At 38.8% G+C, this 18,872-nt stretch overlaps 1 protein-coding gene across 3 annotated transcripts in view; it reads right to left on the bottom strand.

The window, feature by feature from the left end:
• Positions 1 to 18,872, bottom strand: part of LOC122450994 (serine/threonine-protein kinase Sgk3) — a 110,555-nt gene that overhangs the window by 25,741 nt on the left and 65,942 nt on the right. For all 3 annotated transcript variants that reach the window (XM_043483416.1, XM_043483417.1, XM_043483415.1), the window contains 3 exons: positions 13,134 to 13,217; positions 10,979 to 11,051; positions 4,324 to 4,399 (listed from right to left, as the gene is read on the bottom strand). In XM_043483416.1, the coding sequence (XP_043339351.1) occupies positions 4,324 to 4,399; positions 10,979 to 11,051; positions 13,134 to 13,217 (233 nt within the window). The remainder of the gene's footprint in view (positions 1 to 4,323; positions 4,400 to 10,978; positions 11,052 to 13,133; positions 13,218 to 18,872) is intronic.

The raw sequence follows: 18,872 nt of genomic DNA, 5'->3' as shown, positions 1-18,872 counted from the left end.
AAATCCAATAATAATCACTATTGTATTATAATAAGCAAATTAATTTTTAAAAACAGGGAGTCCAATAAACAAATGGGCAAAGGTTCACAGAAGAGAAAAATGCAAATGGTAATGAAATTTAGGAAGATGGCTAACTTCACTAATTATTAGGAAAAAACAAAACAACAATGAGAAGTCATTTTACGTCCACTAATCATAAAAATCTAGAAAGATACATAAAACCCCAAGTTGGCAGGGATGAAGGGAAAGGAACACCTTCATGTACTGCTCAAGAGAATATAAAATGAGGCAACTTTTCTGAAAAGCATTTTGGCAATATTTGGTTAAACTGAGTATACATTTTCCCTGGGGTCAGAAATTTCAGTTTTAAGAATAAACTACAGAAAAAAATTATGTACAAGTTCAGTGAAAGACATGTAACTAGGAGACTCATTGTTATACTCTCTACAGCTGTGAATCAGAAGAACAGCCATCCACCACTAGGGAAATGAGTAAGCAAGCTACGGTCACTGGCTGCAAAGGAGACCAACCAGCCAGACAGCAGTCAGAAACAAGGAACCACAGCAAAGCACCATTATGTGGACACATTAAACACTCAGACACAAAGCAACAGTCACTCAATATATACCCAAAGACATACAACAAACCTGCTGAAGTGGGCATTAACAGTGGGTATGAACAAATGGATATAAAGAGGAAAGAAAGCTAAAGTCACCAAGTTGTGTCCGACTCTTTGCAACCCCATGGACTATAAAGTCCCTGGAATTCTCCAGGCCAGAATACTGCAGTGGGTAGCCTTTTCCTTCTCCAGGGGATCTTCCCAACCCAGTGATCGAACCCAGGTCTCCCACACTGCAGGTGGATTCTTTACCAGCTGAGCCACCAGGGAAATCCAAGAATACTGGAGTGGGTAGCCTATCCCTTCTCCAGTGGATCTCCCTGACCCAGGAACAGAACTGGGGTCTGCTGCATTGTAGGCAGATTCTTTTCCAACTGAGCTACCAGGGAAGCCCATAAAGAGGAAATAAGACTGCACAGATTAATGACGATCCTGAGGAATGGTTAAATCTCTAGATCTGGGTACCTCCTCCTAAATTGTTCTTTTTTCTCTTTTAAAAAGTTGAGATATATTAATCCCCAAATGCTAATTTATCTTCCCCCTACTCCCCACCCTGTTGCTATCCTCTCTGGTAACCATCAGTTTGTTTTGTCTGTTTCTGTTTTGCCATCATTTCATTTGTATCATTATTTTAGATTTCACATATAAATTCTACCATATTGTATTTGTCTTTCTTTGTCTGACTTTCTTCACTTAATATGATAATCTCTAGGTCCATCCATGTAGCATTATTTCATTTTTTATGGATAAATAGTCTATTACGTGTATACATACACATACATACACACATACACACACACACACACACCACATCTTCTTTATCCATTTGTCTGTTCACAGACATTTAGGTTGTTGCTTCCATGTCTTGACTATTGTATATAGTGCTGCTATGAACACTGGGGTGCACGTATCTTTTTGAATTAAGAGGAGTCTCCAGATATATGCCCAGGAGTGGGGCTGCAGATCGTGAAGTAACTTCTTTTAGTTTGTTAAGGAAACCTCCATACTGTTTGGGATTAATATACACACTGCTGCTGCTGCTGCTGCTAAGTCGCTTCAGTCGTGTCTGACTCTGTGCGACCCCATAGATGGCAGCCCACCAGGCTCCCCCGTCCCTGGGATTCTCCAGGCAAGAACACCGGAGTGTGTTGCCATTTCCTTCTCCAATATACACACTACAATATATAAAAAAAGATAAACAACAAGAACCTACTGCATAGTACAAGGAATCATATTCAATATTGGGGTGCTAACAATGTTCTATTCCTTGGCCTGGAGGGGGTGATACTCAGATATATTCACTTTCTCATAATTCATTAAGCTGTACACTCATGACTTGTGCCCTTTTCTATTTGTGTTATGCTGCAATAAAGCTAAAATATTTTTGTTCATTTGCATTTTTTAAACAGATAAGGAAACATTCAGTTTCTCTAGTAATTAATCAGTCATTTGCATCTGTTAATGTGCTCTATCTATTTGGGGGGGGGTCTTAAGTGTGTATTACCTGCATGAGCTCTTTCAGTAAGTATATTTATCTATTGTCCTTTATTCATGAGAAACTTTATATTTTTAATTTTAAATTTCACGTGTAATTTTTGGAGGTCAAAAGGTTTTATTAACCAGATTTATCAATGTTTTACTTTGTAACATATCACTCACTGCCAATATGCGCAGAAAACCCTTTCCTATCCACAGGTCAGAGAAATAATAATATTTTATTTGAGTTTTAAAATTCCATTTTAGTAGATGTTATCTTAAAAATAACCTTTTCTCTACTAACAGAAAGCTACTTTTGAAGTGCTTTTTCCACACATAATAAGAATAGGCATATAGTAGGTGTTCAAGATACATTTGCTGATTGGCTTCTCTTTCTGTTTTCTTAAACCTGTACTATTTTTATAAACAGTTTGATGTTCAAATGGAGAGCGTGAAACTAACAAAGTTCCATTAACAGAGGAGATCCAGAAAACGTGAAATGTCACTTTTTATTAAATAGAAAACATCAGTTAAACATTAAATTGAAAATTTAAAAAAAAAACCTCTTGGCTATTTAATCTGGGGGTGCTGGAAAAGTCCTCTACTTTAAATAGAAGAGGTGCATATATATGTAAAAATCTATTGGGCTGTATAATTAAGAATTGCATATTTTATAGTATAATGTTAAAGTGAAACAAGCAAATTGGTTTTATTAAATTTCAATACCAAATGTAACATCTTTATAATACCACACTTCGAGATACAAAATGAATGCTTAAAATTTAACAAACACTGTCAGAAGTTCTGAGTAACAGCGTTCAAAATACCAGCAGAAATAATAAACATCACCACCATCTATTCTATACTTACTCCATGTGAAGTTCTGTCAAAGGAGACAAATTCGAGCTCTTAGTGTATGAATTTCAAACAAGTCAGAAATACATCAATTCGAAGTAATCTCAAGTGCATATAATAATAATTAAACATTAGAAAGGTAGGGCTTCCCTGGTGGTTCAGTGGTGAAGAATCTGCCTGCCAATGCAGGAGACACGGGTTCGGGAACATCCCACAATAATGCAGAGCAACTGAGCCCACTCGCCCCACTACTGAGCCTGTGCTCTTAGACCCCGGGAGCCTAGCTACTGAAGCCCGTGTGCCCTCGAGCCGGTGATCCGCAACAAGAGAAGCCACCGCCACGAGAAGTCTGCACATCACAACTAGAGCCCACTCTCCACAACTAGAGAAAAGCCCCTGCAGCAACGAAGACCCAGCAGAGCCATAAATAAATAAATACAAGTTAAAAAATAAAAACTAACTTTTATTTTGTTTTTATTTAGAAGGGTAAATGATCTAAGTGGAAGATAACATAGAATTTGTCTGAGGGAAAAGGCATAATGTTTAAAAAATAATTATACAAAGAGCCAAGTGATAAAAGGTTCTTTGCTGAGGAACACACAAGACACACAGGAACCCTGAATTCAAGGGTCCTACCCAGCTGTGTGCCCCTCCAGCACCTGCTCCTCCCTGCAGAGGCCAATTCCAGAGCTACAGCAGGGGCTGACCTGCCCGGACCCTCATCTTATCTGCGAGCATCACGGGAAGGGAAACCCAGACCACCGGGCTGAAGAGCTTGGTCAGAGGAGGTCCAGCTCCAGTATTCTACTAATTTAGTAAATTAAGTTAAAAAGGAGGTCAGAGCACCTGCTCAGAAGATAGAAATCCTCTATCAACTGTAAAGAACTATAAAATAGTAATCACCGTTAGGAGGATAACAGTTAAAAATACAGTCCTCCCATGTTGTGACTCTGAGAAGTCTGTTAAAAGCATGGCAGCTGATGCCTCTGGAAGGTAAGGTTAACACTCGTTTCTCCTTTTATTCCCATTTCTTCTTTTATTCCCACACAGAGGTACATGAGGAAATGCTTTCTCAGTGCATGAATAAATATAGCATCAAATAATCAGCAAAATGTTTAAACTGTGCAAAGTCTTTTCAAGGTAAATCTATAAAACAAATACAAGTATAGTAGGAAGAAAGAAAGTAACTAGGACCTTGAGTTGATGGAGGGAAAAGAAAAGTAAGAACAGGTGGAAAATTCTTAAGAGGATTAAAAACACCAGGGGAAAAATGCTTGAGGAAGATTCCACAAAAATATACAGCACAAAATAACATTCCACAGATCTGAGGCTGGGTTTCAGGGTGTCCTCAGAACACAACGAAAATTACTTACTGGTTGTAAAGCTCTGGATGCCTAACTAAGTTCTGAATGAACTCATTCAGTCCTGCTCTTCTCTGTTTAATAAAATCTGTTAAGAGAGACAATACTATTAGGATTATTTACATCAGATTGTAATTACCATCAATACAGTTATACAAGAACAGACCAACATAGGACAGTGAATTTTGATTAAGAAGTTATTTCTTAATTCATACTTCTTGATATAAAATAAGGAACAAATATTTAACAAATATATTTTAATCTATAAATATGATTATAACATTAAAATAAAGCAGGTAACATATTTCGCTGAAGAAAATTCTCCCCCACAAAAATGCCTATTTTAGGTTCTAAACAGACTCACTACAAAACCTGGAGTCACCACTTTGCTTTGTCCAACTCTTTGTATACTTTCAGGTAATGAATAAGAATTAACACTATGACACTGAAAAGTCATACTAACTTAAATACACACAAACAAAAAACAAAAACAAATGAAATCAAGAAATACTGAAATCCTTGCAAGTGGGAATGATGATTAATTGGTTAACTGACTATTATGAAAATTCTGCTGCTAAAAATAGGTTTTTATCTTATATAAACCTATTTCACTTCAGAGGTTAAAACTTGAGAAATAAAAGTGTTTTCTATGTAAGTCACTGGAGACAAGGGTCATGTCTTTAAATTTATTTTTAACTTTAACCCTTAACACAGTGTCTTGGAACATACTTAACTAATGTTTGCAAATGAATAAATAAAATACCAAGCAAATGATTACACATTCTAGCATTTGTCATCTCTAAATTTCATATGCCAATCCTTATCTAACTTACATTGTTTTTGTTCCTTTGTAATTTTATTTTTCAGTAGTAAAGATATCCTTTTTTTTATAAAAGTACCCCCAAAAGTAATTTATATATTGACTCCAAGATCCAATCAGCAAAAGGTTTGATATTAAACTATTCGGAATATAAAAAATTATATCTAACTCTGTGTACACTCTACAGAAAGATCCTTAAGTTCAAAGTGAAATTTTAACTCTGAAAAGTATAGGCAGTTCAGTTCACTCAGTCATGTTTGACTCTTTGCAACCCCATGGACTGCAGCACGCCAGGCTTCCCTGTCCAGCACCAACTCCTGGAGTTTGCTCAAACTCATGTCCAACGAGTCAGTGATGCCAGCCACCCTTCTCCTCCTGCCTTAATCTTTCCCAGCATCAGGGTCTTTTCAAATGAGTCAGCTCTTTGCATCAGGTGGCCAGAGTACTGGAGTTTCAGCTTCAGCATCAGTCCTTCCAATGAACACTCAGGACTGATCTCCTTTAGGATGGACTGGATGGATCTCCTTGCAGTCCAAGGTATTCTCAAGAGTCTTCTCCAACATCACAGTTCAAAAGCATCAATTCTTCGGCGCTTAGCTTTCTTTACAGTCCAACTCTCACATCCACACGTAACTACTGGAAAAACCATAGCTTTGACTATGTTGGCAAAGTAATGTCTTGGCTTTTTAATATGCTGTCTAGATTGGTCATAGCCTTTCTTCCAAGGAGCAAGCATCTTTTAATTTCATGGCTGCAGTCACCATCTGCAGTGATTTTGGAGCCCCCAAAATTAAAGTCTCTCACTGTTTCCATTGTTTCCCCAACTATTTGCCATGAAGTATTGGCAGAAACTATCCTAAATTCTGCCTCAGATAAGTAAAACTTATCTTACAGAGGTTGGTAACCACCAAAATAAAGTGAAAAGAAACAGGAAATGACACATATGGACTTAAAAGTTGCAATGTAAGAATTCAGAAAGATGTGTGGGAAAACTCTACATGGTAGCTGTCAAACACAAGGTTAAAAGAGCAACTTCTTTTTTCATGTTCTTATTGTCCCATTTTTGGCTGGTAAAAGCCCCCATCAACTGCGCTCCTGTGTCCTTTTGATAAAACCTCAGACAGTATTCTTATATAGCTTCTTTGCTTTCAGGCAAGCTGTCCTAGGACATCTGCACATTTCCTGCCCAGCACCTGGAAGTGGCACTTTTCCATGGAATTCTGGTTCCTTTAAAGGGGAAAATGGTATTTAGATGGATGCTAAGGGTGTTCGCTGCTCCTTATTTGTTATTGCTTTCAGGCATTTCCGGGGAGAGAGCTAGGAAATATGTACTGTTTTAGAAAGGAAAAAATAAATTGTGACTTCATACTATATTCCCGAATGAAGTTTAAAATCACAGAATTTTTAAACTTAAAATCTCCAGTTAGCCATCTGTATGTCTTCTTTGGAGAAATGTCTGTTTAGTTCTTTGGCCCATTTTTTGATTGGGTCATTTATTTTTCTGGAATTGAGCTGCAGGAGTTGCTTGTATATTTTTGAGATTAATCCTTCGTCCGTTTCTTCATTTGCTATTATTTTCTCCCAATCTGAGGGCTGTCTTTTCACCTTGCTTATAGTTTCCTTTGTTGTGCAAAAGGTTTTAAGTTTCATTAGGTCCCATTTGTTTATTTTTGCTTTTACTTCCAATATTCTGGGAGGTGGGTCATAGAGGATCCTGCTGTGATTTATGTTGGAGAGACATTTCTCCAAAGAAGACATACAGATGGCTAACAAACACATGAAAAGATGCTCAACATCACTCATTATCAGAGAAATGCAAATCAAAACCACAATGAGGTACCATTACACACCAGTCAGGATGGCTGCTATCCAAAAGTCTGCAAGCAATAAATGCTGGAGAGGGTGTGGAGAAAAGGGAACCCTCTTACACTGTTGGTGGGAATGCAAACTAGTACAGCCGCTTATGGAGAACAGTGTGGAGATTCCTTAAAAAACTGGAAATAGATCTGCCCATATGACCCAGCAATCCCACTTCTGGGCATACACACTGAGGAAACCACGATCTGAAAGAGACACATGCACCCCAATGTTCATCGCAGCACTGTTTTTTAACAGCCAGGGGACATTTTTTGTGTGGTGATTAAATAGGTGGAGGAATAGACTAGACAAACCCCCCCCAGATGCCCATCAGCAGACGAATGGATAAGGAAGCTGTGGTACATATACACCATGGAATATTACTCAGCCATTAAAAAGAATTCATTTGAATCAGTCCTAATGAGATGGATGAAACTGGGGCCTGTATGTATGTATATATATATATATACACACATACATATATATACATATACATATATATAATGTATACAGAGTGAAGTAAGCCAGAAAGATAAAGAACATTACAGCATACTAACACATATATATGGAATTTAGAAAGATGGTAATGATAACCCTATATGCAAAACAGAAAAATAGACACAGATGTACAGAACAGACTTTTGGACTCTGTGGGAGAAGGCGAGGGTGGGATGTTTCGAGAGAACAGCATTGAAACATGTATATTATCAAGGGTGAAACAGATCACCAGCCCAGGTTGGATGCATAAGACAAGTGCTCGGAGCTGGTGCACTGGGAAGACCCAGAGGGATCGGGCAGAGAGGGAGGTGGGAGTGGGGATCAGGATGGGGAATGCATGTAAATCCATGGCTGATTCATGTCAATGTATGGCAAAAACCACTACAATATTGCAAAGTAATTAGCCTCCAACTAATAAAAATAAACGAAAAAAAAAAGGTTTATTTCATAATTAGATATTTTACTATGATTTTTAATTTTTTCCCAGGAGTATTTTGAATTTTTCACTTTAAATATTGTGTCTAAATAAATGCAAGATTCATAAAAAAAAAAATCTCCTGTTTTATATTTGTTTCTCTTTCATCTTCTGCTTAAAATTTTGGTTCTCATAACACTAACATAATCACAAAAGAACAACACTACATAAATTAACAATAAGATCACTGAATGCAGAGTAAAATTGCTTTGCGTGCTATTCTTTGCCCTTACCATATGTCCCATGAGGAATATACAGGTTAATGTCCATGTTTCAAAGTCACTGAAAATAATTATTCTCCATGTGTTTCACCGCCAATTAGGATATAGATTGTTTTCCTTGTTTATTTTCAACTGTTAGAGACTGCCATATTATTGCATTTAGTTTTGCTTTTAAATTGCTTAAAATATGCAAAGCTATGAACAAGATTAATCCAGAGGTGTCTAATGTCCACCTCTGTTGTCTTCAGTTGACCTCTCCTTGAAGTCATCAGTTTTCAGTTCTTGATTTATTCTTCCATTATTTCCTTTTGAATATTCACATCCTTTCCTACACAAAAAACATACAGTGTCCACATCTGCACCTTGTTTTTTCCACTTAACCAGGTATTCTGGAGATCACTTCACAGTAATGTACAAAGAGATTTTTTGTTCCTTTTCCCAGCTTCATCATATTCCAATATCAGAAGGCTATTTCAATTGTTACCAGTTTTTACTATTAAAAACAGTGCCACTATCAAGAGTCTTACACATACATCATTTCTTATGCAGTTTATCTTTAGAACAGATCCCTAGAAATGTGATTTCTTGGTCAAAGTGAAATACATGATAGTTTTGCTAACTATTACCAAATTTCATATGGTTTGTAGCACTTTGTATTCCCACCAGCAAAACATGAGAATATCTGTTTCCTTAAAGCCTAATTAAATGAGCATTCTATAAATCTTTGCTTTGTTGAGTATAACTTGCGTTTTCCAAAAATCTATGGCATGTAGTCTATTTAACTGTTGCCAAGTCATATAAAATACGCTCATGACTGATTTCCAAATGTTCTTCAAGAAAAATCAATTTTTAGTGTCAAATAATTAATCCACAAAAACATCAATACCTCAGGCACTTGTCTGGTATTTTGCCTTTAACAATGAAATAGCAATGTTGCAAGTCTTTATCCCTTTGCCTTCTTCCCTGGATAAAATGATTCTGACTTTAGGTTTAATTGAGGGCTCCACAAAACTCTAAATAAACCTATTTCCGGTCTCATATTAATCACTAATATGTGGTTTGAGTCACCTTAAATGTCTTTCTGCCACTTCAAATTAATTAATTCTCTCACTCCCCCAGGTCGGAACACCTCAGGTGTCTCTGATTCTACTCTCTCTCTGTCTCCTTTACCCAAGGAATCACCAAGATTTCTTACAGGTTTTTCATTAAAAGAGTTCTTATATATGACTCAATTTTTAGCCCCATTTCTACCCTACTAACAGCTCTCATTATCTAATTGGAGGACTCCTGGAATATTCCCTTCACCAGCCTCCCAGTCTCTATCTTGTCTTCCCTCTGCTGAGCATACTTAAATACACACTGGGGGTTTCACATTATATTGCCATTTTGCTCATGTAACTCTAAGGACTCCATGCTGCCCTCCACAATGTTTTTCAACCCATGCTCCCCAGACATACTTCACTGCTGCACCAGCAATGCAGCTCCATTTTTATTTGTTCTACACGTGACATTTTCTGCATGAGGTTTCACTATTCCGCAGCTGAAGAGAATACAAGATAACAAGAGTTCAAAAATCACTGGTCTACAGAGTCAAACCATGGAATGCGTAATCTGACAGTGTTGTGCCAACTCAATCTTCTATTAATGAATTCATGTAATATTTATTGAGAACCAAATATTTACTAGGCACCATAAATAATAAAGATAAAGTATCCACGTTCGTAAAATCTACATCCAGATAAAACAGACTGGTAGGACAATAAAGTGTGCTAAGTTCTCCCAAGAGGAAAACAATCTACATAAAATAGGAGAAGTGAAAAAGAAAATTGGGGAAATGAGAATCCTTTCCAATCCAAAGGTTCAGAAAGTATAAAAGAATAAAGCATCTTCAGTTGAGAGGATTACAGGGGATTCCAGCAGCCTGGGGCGGGGTGGGGGGGGGGAGTCAGTTTTAATTAAAGCAAGAATGTGAAAGAAATATGAAAAAGATGGAGGGTAAAGGAGTTTGATCATCGTGGGCAGAACTGCACTGGGTATGGTGAAATGGTCTGGGAGACAAAGGAACAGTGTAAGGTCAGGCGTAGAGAGGAAGCAAGACAAGTGGTTTGAGAGCTCATATCCTGAGTAACAACCAAGAAAGCAAACACTCAGGAATCATAGGTCTGATGGTTAGAAGCAAATTAGCTTCAGAGGCAAGATGGTGGGGAGGGAGGAAACTCGACAGCTTGTCAGGATCCACCTGTGGCATAGACAGATGACTTTACGTATGGAATTTCTAGTGGATAGCGACTTCTGTCTAATAAATAGACATTTGTGTACTAGGTTGATTTCTTAGACTCTAGTAAAAAAATTTTTTTTGGAGTTGATAAATTTGAAGCCTCCAGATTTCTGAGATCCTATGTGACATTAGGCTTCCCAAAGGTGAACAATAGGATACTTGGTATCCCATTCAAAGGCCTGAAAGGTGCCATGTACAGAGCATACATTTAGTAAATGTTTCTGGATATAACAAGGAATGCCCCTCATGGATGTGAGCCTGGGCAAATTATCTAATGTGTGACTCAGTTTCCTCATCTATAAAATAGCGATGATGGTAATACCAACCTCCAAGGGCTGCTGTGAGGAGTGAATGAATTAAAACATATAAAGTGTTTAAAACAATGCCTGGTACTCAGGCATACAGCCTGAGAACCATCAGCTTTGCAGAGTCACACTACTATCCAGGGCAATGAATATGTTAACTGCTTCTTCAAACTTTAACATTACTCGTGGCTGGTCTAAGAATTTACTGCTTACCTGGATCAAAATTATCACCAAATATTCTCTTGGCAGGAATCTTCAGAGCCATAGCAGGAAATTGTTTCCTTAACTAGAATTGAAAAAAATAATATTACATAAACTTATTGCATAGGTCATCTAGTTACACGCATGCCAAAATAAAATACAATCTAATTTTAAAAACATCCATCATAAAAATCCATCATAGTTTTAAGTATATCATGATTAAGAGTACAATATTAAATTATGCCAATAAAATACCATTAATTCGGCTAATCCTCTTTTGTCCCAGTAAAACAATTAGTATCTTTGTAATCTTGGATAAGCTACTTAACAACTCTGTGCTTCAGTTTTCTTGCAGAAAATAGGGATAATCTTAGCACTTATAGATTTGCTGTGAGGCTTAAAATCGTTTAAGTTAAGTACTTGGGAGTACAGGTTTTGAATACCGTCACTCCCTGTTTATGACCTCAGGAGATATGACTTGTGTTCTAACAGACTGGCAACTGTTTTCTGAGAAAGCTGATGAATTTTCAATTTCCTCTGCTCAATCCTTCCTCCTGTTAATATTCTAACACATTTGTCTCTCAGATTTGCCTATCCCCAGAGAAAAACAACTTGGTCCTGAAGAAATTCAATTTAGGGCAGTAAAGCCATAAAAATGGGTAAATGCTTATTTTTACTATAAGCCTGACATCACTTGACATCAAAGGATCACACATACACTATCTTTACACAGTCTTACCAATCCTTGCATTCCTCTAGTAACTTTAAATGTTTTAGAAACAAACAGAAAAACCCAAACATATACTATGTATACACACACACACACACGCATGCACACACATAGTGTGTGTTTGTGTGAGAGTATAAAAATATACCTCCACTGACAGGAAATACAAAGAATAGGAGAGTGAATTAATCAGTCTAAACCATGGGCAGGCTGTCAGCAAAATTCAGATAAAAAAATCTAGACAAACAACCCTGTTTTTTCCAACAAAAAAACTGTACATAAAAGAGAGGTGGAGGGGGAAACTTAGTGATTAAAAGACAACTCATAAAATCAACTATATTTCAATAAAAATTTTTGAAAAAGTTAAAACAAAAAAATAAAACTTATAACGATGTTAAAAAAAACAAAAAAGACACTTCACAGGATTATCAACCAGTCATAAGAACACTGAGTATTTGACATTAAAGCATTATCTTTAACTATTGTGATAATGACATTGTATATTTTTAAAGAATCTATCTTTTTCGAGATATACACAGAAATATTTACAAACAGAAAGATATGATGTCTGAGATCTGCTTCATAATTACAGTGGGCTGGCTAGGGATAGACTATGATGAAACAAGAATGACCGTGTACAATAATTCTTGAAGATGGATGGTACATTATATGATGTTCTCTATTTACACTAGTCTAGTTCCATACGTGTTCAACAAGTTCTATAATAAAAAGCTTCCAAATGCAAACTATAGTCATAAAAAACACATGTTTACAGATTGAAAATGTTACTTTTTCTCTTCCCTTTTTTTCTAAATGGGTTTTCCTGGTGGATCAGACAATAACCTGCCTGCAGTGGAGGAGACATGGGTTCAATCCCTGGGCTGGGAAGATGCCCTGGCGAAGGAACTGGCTCCCCACTCCAGTATTCTTGCCTGGAGAATGCATAAACAGAGGAGACTGGTGGGCTACAGTCCATGGGGTCGCAAGGAGTTGGACATGACTGATGCAACTTAGCACGCACACACGATGTTTCTAAAACTGGCTTATATGAATGTGGAATAAATGCTGAAGACACTGCTGCAAAAATGGCCAGACCCACATTGCGATCTCCCTGCTCTAACACTTAAAGCTAATAGTTGGGCAATTTAACTAGAAATAGCATGATGATTAACAATTATTAGAAAAGCAGACAGAAAGGACTTATTGCTAATATTCTATAACAGTGAAATGTATTTTAGACTATACATCCATATCTTCAGTAGTTTATCTGAAGTCCTCTCTCACCCTTTTTAGTAAGCATTCTAAAATTAGGATGATTTTGAAGAATCTCTTTTCCGCTTGTCTGATATATACATAAGTATTGTTTAATTATCAAATAATTCTCTCAGCTTCCAGTTTTCTCAGATGTTTTAAGTAAAAATCTTGTAGACTGTTACTTACAGTATTGTAAAGTTTATCAAACTCTGCATATCTCCTGAAGACAAACCACTCACTCCTGCCCACTGAGACCATAACTTTATAAACCTGTGGAAATTAAAAATAACAAAATAAAATTTGAGGGAAACCCCCCATTAGCTATTTACATATGCAAATAAAATGTTTTCATACCTATCAAATTTATAATTAGACATTAATATTTATATATGATCTTCCAAGATACATAAGTATACCAACTCAAACACTTCTTTTATCTTGTTGAAAGGTGTTTTATTTTTAAAATGGTAGGAAAAATTTTCTGTAGTTTTCAGAGAGTAACATAATGAACACCCCTGTACTCATTATTTAGATCTTCTGAATTCTGGCATTTTGCAATTCTTGTTTCAGATTTCCTGCCCCAAGAATAAAACACAGTTTCAATGGATGATACTGCTCTCTTCTTTCCCAAAGGTAACCACTACTCTGAAATGATAAAGTATTTTCAAAGGTGATGCCTGGCACATAGTAAATACTCAGTTATTAGTTCTCCTCCTTTCAGGGCATCTTTTACACAGTATTTTTCAAACTAAGACTTTATTCTCATATTTCCTACTACTTTCTTGCCTGTGTTTAATATTTTCATACACACATAATTTCATATAACCATAGTCAACAACCCTATGAAGTAAACAGAAAAGATATTACAACCCCTACTGCAGACAGGAGGAAATGATGGCCCCACAAAGTTAAAAAACTTGCCCAAGTTCACAGACTTGTGAGACTAAAATCTAAATATTCTAACCTTCTATGCACTAGAACAAGAATCAAATCAACAGTTATAACACAGAATTATCTTTCATAATCCATCCCACAGAGGGGCTCACAACATAATTCAACATAACACAGAGAAAACAATTTGGACCCCAAAGATCTTTTCATCATTTCTAAAAATAACAAGTATCTAGGTATATGAAGAAAAACTCACTGATGTATGTCTTGGGTTATCAACCTCACTATTTTACAGTGAAGATTAGGGGAAAGAGATGTTTATAATATAATTGTCCATGGTCTGTAGATAACACAGTAAATTTATTTTAGAAGATGGCCAGACAACCATTTACACAAACGATCCTCTGCCATGAGAGACTGGAAAGCGCCAGTCACCACTTCATAGTTAGATAATCCTGTGAGCAAAGGTCTGACACTGTGTGTGTTTATGAAACATGAACTCTGCAGTACTGTTAAAGATAAGGTCACATTAACAAACCCACAGTAAGAAGGGCCCCACAATGTAAAGCCATACCCTCCCTACCACGAGAAAGGGGACAAAGTCTCACCTGGAAGGTGAAGACAATCCACTGCATTAGTTACCTGGATAAGTGATGAATCACTGAGGCAGAGGGAACAAGACCATCCAGGCACCTTACATGAGCTCCTGGGGTAAGAGAGCTTTTTGGTGCTACCTCTGGTGTTAACCAAGAGGACATTAAGTTGTCTTACAAGAAGCTGTTGGGTGTAAGATGTCAGAATTGTCTTTAAGATGACATGGCTCCCTTTGGAGAGAGTGCAGAAGTAGAGGAAGAAGAACCTAATCAGAGTGCCAGCAAAACAGAGCCATGTTTCTAAAAGCAGACTACAGATTTTATCTCCCATGGCAGTCAGCATCAGATGGGCCTGGAAGCAGGACTCCAACCAAAGGATCAGAGACTTAGCTTAACATGATTATGAGCTTCTTGAACAAACAACACTGTCTGTGCTGACTTCCTGATGGGATAAGGTGGCTTCCCATGGATACTCGAGTACAGCCAAGACTGGAATCAAACCTAGGTTCCAGGCTGAGGCAGCTCTGCTGTAACCCTATTTATAGGAGCTGAGATAAAGCCATGTGAGGTTACTCATTAGCAGGATGATTTACGAACAAGAGCTTACTAAGTTCATTCTAATAAAATACCAGTAAGTGAAAAAAAAAACTTTTCAAATTTGAAAAGACACTCTCATTTGCAAAAATACACAGAATTTAACAAAAACAAGTGCAATAAATCTTATGAAGGGTTTTTTTTTTTTCAAAAAAGATTTTCTTGTTGCCTGTCTTGCACCAGAATGTAAGTTCCTTGAGAGCAAGGACTGCCATCATGCTTGCTACCCACTTATCTCCAATACCTAGAACAGCAGCTAGCATAAGAGAAAAGCTCAAGGACAGTTCTCTGAGTGGATAAATTAAAGTATAATTTAGACTTGGTTTAAGTCAAGACATTCTAGAACGCAGTGCATTTCTCTGGGAGAAGCTGAACTGAATAAAGTCATTTAAAAGGCACATGAGAACTATTCATAAAAATATTACTGAAGAGTTAATGCAGTGCCTATTTTGATGTGCTGAAGCTGGACAGAGCCTGTGCTGGGTTGGGTGGGGTCTATCTGCGCTGATTAGAACCAAGCTTGTCGAGGACTGAGGACTGTACTACAGTGGTCAGCAAGAAACACGTGAACTTAACCCTCCTCATTCCACTTCAATGCCACAAGCACTTACTAAATGTCCACGTCTGATCTAGACACTGGTGAGATGATAGTGAGGAAAGTTCTTGCTTCAAAGAACAAGTTCAGGAGAAGTGCACATAAATAAACCTAAAGGTATGTCAGGTGGTGATAATTGCTATTAAAAAGCTAAACAGGGTAAGTGGGACAGACTGTGAAAGGCGCGGGGTGAGGCGTGAAAGGGGCAGGGTGAGGTGTGAAGGTGCTGTTGTATAGCAGGGAGTCAGTCAAGTCCTCTCTGACAAGGCACCATCTGAGCATCCGATAGAGGGAGGTGAACAAGGTGATCTAGAGGGAGCCTCGGAGAACTCCAGGGACAGCTCTGGGAATAGCTGGTAAGAGTGATGCTGCAGGCCTCCCTCACCCTTTCACAGAAGACAAGGAAATACTCCTACCACGAAAAACAGGACCCTTGAGATAACCCACCGTGGGTATCTGCTATGGATGAGCTTCCATCAAACTCGGCAGGAGGTTCTGTCCTTGAAGGAGAGAACTTCCCAGAGGTTAAAAATAAAGAGATGGAAGGAATGAAAACCCTGCACATTCCACTCTGCTATCCAAAGTATACTGATCTCTGGTTTAACATCCATATGACGTTTTTTCTCTAATATTTATTTAGTTTTGGCTATGCTGGGTCTTCACTGCTGTGCGCGGGCTCTCTCCAGTTACGGCGAGTGGGGGCTCCTCTCTAGCTGTGGTGCGTGGGGTTCTCGCTGCGGTGCCTACTCTTGGTGCAGAGCAGAGGCTCCAGCGCACACGGGCTCCAGTAGCTGTGGCATGTGGGCTCCAGAGAGAGGGCGGAGTTGTTGAGGCATGTGGGATCTTCCCAGACCAGGCATCAAAATCTTGTCCCCTGCATAGCAAGCGGATTCTTTTTTTTTTTTTTTTATTAATTTATTTATTTTTTCAGTGGGAGCAAGCGGATTCTTACCCACTGGACCACCACAGAAATCCGGTATGATGTCCTCAGCTCAGCTCAGTTCAGTTCAGTCGCTCAGTCGTGTCCGACTCTTTGCGACCCCATGAATCGCAGCACGCCAGGCCTCCCTGTCCATCACCAACTCCCGGAGTTTATTCAAACTCATGCCCACCCAGTCAGTGATGCCATCCAGCCATCTCATCCTCTGTCGTCCCCTTCTCCTCCTGCTCCCAATCCCTCCCAGCATCAGGGTCTTTTCCAATGAGTCAACTCTTCACATGAGGTGGCCAAAGTATTAGAGTTTCAGCTTCAGCATCAGTCCTTCCAATGATCACCCAGGACTGATCTCCTTTAGGATGGACTGGTTGGATCTCCCTGCAGTCCAAGGGACTCTCAAGAGTCTTCTCCAACACCACAGTTCAAAAGCATCAATTTTTTGGCGCTCAGCTTTCTTCACAGTCCAACTCTCACATCCATACGTGACCACTGGAAAAACCAAAGCCTTGACCAGACGAACCTTTGTTGGCAAAGCAACGTCTCTGCTTTTTAATATGCTATCTAGGTTGGTCATAACTTTCCTTCCAAGGAGTAAGCGTCTTTTAATTTCATGGCTGCAGTCACCATCTGCAGTGATTTTGGAGCCCAAAAAAATAAAGTCTGACACTGTTTCCACTGTCTCCCCATCTATTTCCCATGAACTGGCTTATATGAATGTGGAATAAATGCTGACGATAATGCTACAACATCTGAGGCGAGGCAAAGGGCCAGACCCATGCTGCAATCTCTCTGCTCTGGGCTTCCATGCAGGCTGTGGAAGTATGTTCATTAAGGAAGGGAGAACAGACGATGGAAGGGCTGTTTCCAGTTCCCTGTCTGAGACTCTGGGAGAAAATCACCATTAGGGGGCCCCTACCTAGTTAAGAAAGCAGACTGGAGTGGCCAGAGGGTTTAGTTTAGCTCCTCAACCCCTCCTGTGACGTGGACTCTGGCAGGGGCCAGGTGACCGAGTGGTCAGAGCCCGGGGCAGACCACTTGAGTGAGGAGCAGTGGAGGGCAGGCAGAGCCTCAGCGGGCTCCACAGCCATCACAGGGCCAAGGGGAAGCTGAGTCAGCAGTCAGTCACCCCCACTCGCCAAGCCAATAAAGAAGAGATTACAGATCAGTCCGTCAACGGCGGATGCAGGCATGAGGCCCAGGGCTGGATCAGGTCAACCACAGCCAGAGATTCACCAGACCCGTCACTCTCCACCTGGAATGGCAAAGATCTAGAGAATGACAAGAATGCCTGGCCTTTGCCAGGCTACCATGAGGTCGGTCATCCACTGAACAAACACTGTGAAAGGGGACACCTCTCCTGCCACAAACCACGATGCCAAGCTGGAGAAGGAGCATGTGTTCACGTAAGAGAATGAGACCACAATGAAGAAGACAGCCTAGGCATTTTTACTTAAAAGAACGGCTTAACATTTTCAGTCAAACTGTTAAATAGGATTGGGTTAAACAAGTTTCTTCATAGTGCTCAGTGGGTGGGGCCTTACAAGGAAGAACAGATCTGTTACAGACAAGATAAATGACAGTTTTTGAGGAAAAAACAGATCTCTGTACATACTAACAAGACTGCTAGACTAAATACTAATAGTGTGGCATTACACTAAATAGGAAAGTGACTGTTTCCCAACAGTAGTCACTGATACACTGACTCAGCCAAATACCCACGGCTTGCTCTTTATAAAGTCCTATAGTAGATGATAAGAAGGTGATACATTGCGCAGTTGTTTCTGACTCTTTGTGACCCCCTGGACTGTAGCCCACCGGACTCCTCTGTCCATGGGATTCTCCAGGCAAGAATACTAGAGTGGGTTGTCATTTCCTCCTCCAGGGGATCTTCCCAACCCAGGGATTGAACCCACATCTCCTGCATCTCCTGCATTAGCAGGCGGATTCTTTACCACTGAGTCACCACCATGATGATAAAAAGTAAGATTAGAAATGGACTTTGCCTTTATGGTGAAAAAAGAGATAAATACTAGATTAAATATTTTTTCAATGGAGGTAGAAAATGACAAATGTCAGGACCTCCCTGGCAGTCCAGTGATTAGGACTTCACCTTCTAATGCAGGAAATCCGGGTTTGATTCCTGGCCAGGGAGCTAAGATCTGACATGCCTTGGGGCCAAAAAAAAACCCCCATAAAATAGAAACAAAATTGTAACAAATTCAATAAATATTTTTAAAATGATCCACATCAAAAAAATCTTAAAATGATAAATGTCTTAAGAAAGATATGTGGATTTTTTTTTTTTTTTTTAAGAT

This window comes from Cervus canadensis, chromosome 12 (assembly GCF_019320065.1).
Source record: "Cervus canadensis isolate Bull #8, Minnesota chromosome 12, ASM1932006v1, whole genome shotgun sequence".
Classification (NCBI taxonomy): Eukaryota; Metazoa; Chordata; class Mammalia; order Artiodactyla; family Cervidae; genus Cervus; species Cervus canadensis.
This window is presented reverse-complemented; position numbering and strand designations above follow the sequence as displayed.